Source organism: Eurytemora carolleeae, unplaced genomic scaffold (genome assembly GCF_000591075.1).
Source record: "Eurytemora carolleeae unplaced genomic scaffold, Eaff_2.0 scaffold1368, whole genome shotgun sequence".
NCBI classification, from domain to species: Eukaryota; Metazoa; Arthropoda; class Copepoda; order Calanoida; family Temoridae; genus Eurytemora; species Eurytemora carolleeae.
In genome coordinates this window covers 81,975-89,506 of record NW_019397843.1, presented here as the reverse complement: position 1 = coordinate 89,506, position 7,532 = coordinate 81,975, and the positions used below count along the sequence as shown (strand labels likewise).

At 33.9% G+C, this 7,532-nt stretch overlaps 1 protein-coding gene across 1 annotated transcript in view; it reads right to left on the bottom strand.

Moving 5' to 3' along the window:
- Nucleotides 1-131: 131 nt before the first annotated feature.
- The window catches only part of LOC111716086 (HEAT repeat-containing protein 5B), a 45,461-nt gene continuing 38,060 nt past the window's right edge, over nucleotides 132-7,532 (bottom strand). Inside the window, exons 49-52 of the mRNA XM_023491500.1 lie at nucleotides 1,295-1,574; nucleotides 1,029-1,244; nucleotides 783-869; nucleotides 132-216 (exon numbers count right to left, since the gene is read on the bottom strand). Coding sequence (XP_023347268.1) covers nucleotides 139-216; nucleotides 783-869; nucleotides 1,029-1,244; nucleotides 1,295-1,574 — 661 coding nt within the window. The 3' untranslated portion in view covers nucleotides 132-138. The remainder of the gene's footprint in view (nucleotides 217-782; nucleotides 870-1,028; nucleotides 1,245-1,294; nucleotides 1,575-7,532) is intronic.

Below are 7,532 nucleotides of genomic sequence, written 5' to 3'. Positions count from 1 at the left end.
TGAATAAATGAATAAATGAATAAATGAATAAATGAATAAATGAATAAATGAATAAATGAATAAATGAATAAATGAATAAATGAATAAATGAATTTGAATTAATGAATGATCGAATAAAAAAATAAATAAATAAATTACCTATTTGAAATTACTAAAATCAGTTTTAAGTTGTATTGAAGGTTTGTTAACTTGAACTTGTTGTTGTTGTTGTTGAGCCTAATAATATATAATAATATTTAGCCTAATTCATAATAGTTAATATTATTCTAATTTGTATCCCGGATATTTCTCATTTCTTCAAAACAAAACCTTAAATTCTGGCTATCGAGGACATCCTTTAAAAATTACACACTGCAGTCCTGTAGTGTAGTGTAGTGTAGTGTAGTGTAGTGTAGTGTAGTGTAGTGTAGTGTAGTGTAGNTACTGTACTACTGTACTGTACTGTACTGTACTGTACTGTACTGTACTGTACTGTACTGTACTGTACTGTACTGTACTGTACTCTGTACTGTACTGTACTGTACTGTACTGTACTGTACTGTACTGTACTGTACTGTACTGTACTGTACTGTACTGTACTGTACTGTACTACTGTACTGTACTGTACTGTACTGTACTGTACTGTACTGTACTGTACTGTACTGTACTGTACTGTACTGTGCTGTACTGTGCTGTGCTGTACTGTACTGTACTGTACTGTACTGTACTGTACTGTACTTTTCTATCTATAATTTATAACAATATTGATGATAAAATAAAAATACACTGTGTAAACTTCCTACCAGAAGTTTAGCGCGCTCCTGCGCTTGATTCTGAAGAACTGCACTCTCTACTCTGCGCTTTAGATCTTCATTAGAACTCAACAATCTCTTAACAATTCATTTTTCGTTTAAATTCTGTGAACAAATTATAATTCAAATATTGTGAAAAATGTTCTATCCTTTTTAAGTATGTTTTTAATATTTTATTAAAATAACTCTTACAGGGATAAAAAAACTATAAATTTAAAAAAATAAAATCTAATGTACCTTGAAATCTGCTGGGTATTGCGCTCCAACCCGAGTGAGCCGCATCAGAGCCATCTCGTGGCGAGATTTGGAACTAATCCCGGCCTCCTCCGTCTGGAGTAGGTTAACCAGCACAGGAATATAAATATCCAACAGCTGACATCTAGTTAGATAGATAGATATATAGATAGATAGATAGATAGGGAGCACGAATGCATATTTTTGCGGATCCGGATTCAGGAAGCCAAAATCTTGCGGATCCAACGGATCCAGATCCTAAGCACTGCTTGATAGCAAAGGAATGTGATCACAACTGGGTTGAGAGTAGAGTTTGATAGCACTGGAGGCTGATAGCAACTGGGTTGGTAGTAGAGTTTGATAGCACTGGAGGCTGATAGCAACTGGGTTGATAGTAGAGTTTGATAGCACTGGAGGCTGATAGCAACTGGGTTGAGAGTAGAGTTTGATAGCACTGGAGGCTGATAGCAACTGGGTTGAGAGTAGAGTTTGATAGCACTGGAGGCTGATAGCAACTGGGTTGAGAGTAGAGTTTGATAGCACTGGAGGCTGATAGCAACTGATTTTGATTGCAAGTGAGTTAATGGCTAATGATCGTGCTCCATAGATAGATATATAAATATATATATAGACATATAGATAGAAAGGTGGATTGATTGATAGATAGATATAAGGATTGATAGATAGATAGATGGATACAATTCTTCTAATTATAACACTCTCAGATCCGTGAAACAAAAACCCTTTTGGCCAAATTTTCGGTTTATTTAACCATCTTCGGGACATATTTTAAAAAACATACAAAATAAGTAACTTGAATAATAGATGTTTAAAATTTAAAATAATTAAAAGATAAAAGTAACAATATATAAACAAAAACAAATGAACAGATTTCAAATGTGATAACCTTGCTTTAACTCGACCAAAGATTAACTGAATATAAGTTTGAATTTTATGAATGGTGGTGGTCAGATCTAGGGTNTATGTATATATTATAGTTAGATAATCCAAGGTCAGGTCATATTCCTTCTTATCCTATTAATTCATTTATTGTACATAATATATTTATTATAGATATATATTATGTATATATTATAGTTAGATAATCCAAGGTCAAGTTCAGATCATATTCCTTCTCATCCTAGTAATTGATTAATTGTATATAATTTATAATAGATATATATTATGTATACATTATAGTTAGATAATCCAAGGTCAAGGTCAGGTCAAATTCCTGCTCATCCTATTAATTCATTATTGCCTGAAAATAAGTTTGCGCCGTACAAACCGATTTGCTTAACTTACAATGTTCAAACCAAGGTTAAAAACATTCCTGTGGTTATACCGAGTTCCTCAATACAAATGTGTGGCAAATTGGCTTATGAGGTTTTGAGCCATGATCACATACAAACAAACAAACAGAGATTACAACTTTATATATATATATAAAGGTCAGGTCATACTCCTTCTCATCATAGTACTTTATTACTTGTATTTATAATATTGTATACTTTAGTCCGATTTTTAAAATCCAAGGTCAGCCATACAAAATGTCATGGATTTTCTTGTTATTAATGGTGGATTTGCAACATTTTGACGGATTCCAAGCACTGATGACAGCACATGATCTATCATTTACCTTTGAATGGATGAGAGCTCTGATGATGGTGGGTAGGGTGGACTGAATGTACGGAAAAGAAATCTAAAATAAAATTAAGATTACGATCAAGTTATTATTCATCTTGGAAGAAAAGGTACTCTTGTGAATCTTTTATCTAATGGTCGCTAGACAGTCGGCTTTCCCTTAGCGGGGATATGGTTTTAACAAAAAGATTTTTCTGAGGATAATTATTTTTAAATAAGTTTGATTTTAGGGAGAAAAAAGTTAAAAAGTTAGAGCTGGAAACTTTTGAACTAAAAGGGAGATAAGCTTCAACGCTCAACTTTTTCACTTTGACCGAAACTTTTGAATTTAGAAGTTTATATCTTTAAAAAACACTAATTCAAGTTAAGTCTGGTTAATTTTGAAGGTTCATTATCTTTAAATTGTCTAGCCTATAATCTAAGCCTTTTCCTATGAAAAACGAGTTAAATCAACTCCGCTCAATCATAATTTTCAAGCTTAGTTAATTTCCCATTCTTTTGTTCGCAGTTAGCACCCCATTAATTGGGAGTTTTTGTACCAAAGGCGACCAGAAGGGNGTAGGTAGGTAGGTAGGTAAGTAAGTAAAGGTGGGTAAAAAAATGAATACACATCAAGACCGAAAGTATTTTAAAAATGCAATGCTAAGAACCTCTTTCGATATTTATCAAACTTCATTGTCAATTAAATAGCTGATTTAAAAAACATAAATAAAGTTGCAGTAATGTTACCCCCCGACCCCCCTCAGTTAGGAAGACAAACCAGGATAGTAATTGGTTTAGAACTTACTTTAATAGCTTGAAGCAGGGATATCTCATCAACTTTTGTATTCTCAGGAGCTGTTTTTACTGAACAATAATAATAATTGGAAAATACAACAAAATATTAATAACTAGCTGCATGTGTAATTAAAAAAAATAAAAATTTTTTGAGTTGAATTCTTTTTTTTAGCCTATGTGATTATGGGTTCACTCGAAAAAATTCAGCCAATTTGGTTTAGCCGTTTTGCCAGCTCTAACTAACATATATATATATATACAATACATATAACCAAATAGGTTGTCAAGTACAATAGACGGCAACACAAAATGCGTACACTTTCAGTACAGCTGTTTAAACGTCACAAGTGTCAACTCAAATTTTCTGTCTGACAAAACTATAAATATAAGTGATATTTTTAGACTAAAGAGCTTATCTTTTAGTGAAATTAGTGCAATTTTATGTTTTCTTTATATCTGTTTTTACACTTTTTCATTTAACGTTCTAAAGACTAAATAACAGGGTTGAAACTGATATTGTACATAACCCTTTAACATTGTAATTCGAAAGTATANTTCATTACCTAATCATCAGGGTTTGATGGAGCAGTGGTTAGCTTGTTAGATCCATAATTAATTAACTGATTATTTGAGACACACTGATTAGACCTAATTGAGCCACACTGATTAGACCTAATAGGACGAAACACTGTGTCTATGGATATATATATATATTTCTTTGATCTGTATCTAAACTTGAAGGACAGCACACAGCACATACAAACCATATAGGAAAGACAATAGTAAATCAATGTTAATTCAAACCATCCACAAAGCATAGAAACAGCTTCCCATTATGATTTCAAACAGAATATCTACCCTTTCTTGTTCCAAAAGAGAATTTGATTCAGAATCCCATGTGTACAATTCAGCATTACGAGAAGCAGGTTATACAGATGAAATCAAGTTTGAAGAGTTGCCTCAACAACAAATAAAAAGAATAGATCCAAAAATAGAAAAGTCATTTGGTTTAATCCTCCCTAGATAGTGTAAAAACTGATATTGGAGCTAAATTTCTATCATTGATAAATAAACATTTTGGCAAGATTGAACTGAAACAATTCTTCAATTCTTCTACAGTGAAACTGCCATACAGCTGTATGCCAAATATGAACTCAATTATCTCAAATCATAACAGAAAACTTTGAAACACACAATATGATATGTCAAACAATTCAATAACCAACCATCTATCCCAAGTTCAAACCTATCTATTCCATCCAATCAAACTACACCAGCAGCACCAACACAAACTCAACCTAAACACCTTGAACAACATAATGCAACCAGCAGCACCAACACAAACTCTACCTAAACACCTTGAACAACATAATGCAACCAGCAGCACCAACACAAACTCTACCTAAACACCTTGAACAACATAATGCAACCAGCAGCACCAACACAAACTCTACCTAAACACCTTGAACAACATAATGCAACCAGCAGCACCAACACAAACTCTACCTAAACACCTTGAACAACATAATGCAACCAGCAGCACCAACACAAACTCTACCTAAACACCTTGAACAACATAATGCAACCAGCAGCACCAACACAAACTCTACCTAAACACCTTGAACAACATAATGCAACCAGCAGCACCAACACAAACTCTACCTAAACACCTTGAACAACATAATGCAACCAGCAGCACCAACACAAACTCTACCTAAACACCTTGAACAACATAATGCAACCAGCAGCACCAACACAAACTCTACCTAAACACCTTGAACAACATAATGCAACCAGCAGCACCAACACAAACTCTACCTAAACACCTTGAACAACATAATGCAACCAGCAGCACCAACACAAACTCTACCTAAACACCTTGAACAACATAATGCAACCAGCAGCACCAACACAAACTCTACCTAAACACCTTGAACAACATAATGCAACCAGCAGCACCAACACAAACTCTACCTAAACACCTTGAACAACATAATGCAACCAGCAGCACCAACACAAACTCTACCTAAACACCTTGAACAACATAATGCAACCAGCAGCACCAACACAAACTCTACCTAAACACCTTGAACAACATAATGCAACCAGCAGCACCAACACAAACTCTACCTAAACACCTTGAACAACATAATGCAACCAGCAGCACCAACACAAACTCTACCTAAACACCTTGAACAACATAATGCAACCAGCAGCACCAACACAACCTCTACCTAAACACCTTGAACAACATAATGCAACCAGCAGCACCAACACAAACTCTACCTAAACACCTTGAACAATATAATGCAACCAGCAGTACCAACACAAACTCTACCTAAACACCTTGAACAACATAATGCAACCAGCAGCACCAACACAAACTCTACCTAAACACCTTGAACAACATAATGGAACCAGCAGCATCAACACAACCTCTACCTAAACACCTTGAACAACATAATGCAACATATAAAAAGGAATGTAACTGCAGAGGGAAAAATATTTGTCCCTTTAAATGGAAAATGTTTAACCAAATATATTGTGTACAGAGCAGAAATAAAATCAGACCAGGATACAGTGGCATATATTGGTTTGGCTCCTAATACCAGAGATAAGAGAGTTACAGAGATCGATTATCAGCTAAAATATGCGATATTTTCCACAACATGTTCTATTGTGTACAAGTACTGTACACGACCAATCAGGAAACATCTGTAATAAGGGATATTTAAGGATCCTTTGGATACGAAACACAAAATCTTCAAAAAAGACTGAATTTATAAATGTTATGTTTCATGTTTAAAATTGGAGTATTTCTTTAAAAGTTGTAATACTTAACCCCTGAATGGGTATTATATTCAACGAGTGGCCGTGAGATGGCACTCTAAAATTCGTGCCGGGTCAACTTAGGCCTATGTAGCCCACTCTGTGAAATGAGATAAGCAGTCTGTGTAGCCTGTGTCTATCACATTTTAAAAGAGAGGTACCTGAACCATACATCATCTTTTAGGAATAAAATTACAAAAAAAGTAAGGCACTTTTTAAGCACATTTGGAAATTAAATCATCAAAAGAAACCTTATGTAACAAAATGGTTTATCGACAAGTATACATCCTCAATCCTCATATCATCCAACCAGAAAGAGATGCAATTTATCCAACCAAGAAGAGATGGAATTTATGCAACAAAGGAAAAAACCCTTATCCTCACATCTACACATCATCATCTTCTAAATCAGGGCAGTGAATTAACAAGCACATGTCGGCATAGAAGAAAATATCTATTATCATCAATTGAGCAAAATGTGATCATGTTTTTATATAAGAGATGCAATTTATGCAACAAAGAAGAGATGCAATTTATGCAACACAGAAGAGATGCAATTTATGCAACACAGAAAAAACTCTTATCCTCGCATCTACACATCATCCTCTTCTAAATCAGGGCATGGTGAATAATAAGCACATGTCGGCATAGAAGAAAATATCTATTATCATCAATTGAGCAAAATGTGATCATGTTTTAATATGTATCTAATAATTTGTTTAGTGCAGTTAAGTGCTATTTTTAAAAAAAAAGAAAATTATTGCAAAAGAAATGTTTGTAATATTTAAAAAAAAATTCGCAATATGTGATAAAATAATCTTGGAATTATATATATAAATATTTAAATTTATCTTTAAATTCTTTTAAATTTTAAACATCTATTATTCAAGTTATTTATTTTGCATATTTTTTAGAATATGCCCTGAAGATGGTTAAATAAACCGAAAATTTGGCAAAAAGAGTTTTTGTTTTACGGATCTAAGAGTGTTAGATTTAAAATAATTGTATATGTATATATACCCTTCTGCTCTTCAGTGTACTAACATCTCAACTCTCCAGGGACAGGGAATATATATCTGACGTCACACCATAAACTGCAGGCTAGTCCATACTCCATCGAGGGAGGGAGTGTAAACCAACATTGAGGAAAGTGGATGTCGCAAAACAAATTTGGGTGGTGATTACAAATTGAGGTGGTTTGCACTCCCTCTCTCGTCCAATCCAGTTAATTGAGGTCGTATTTTACTTGGACTTTCC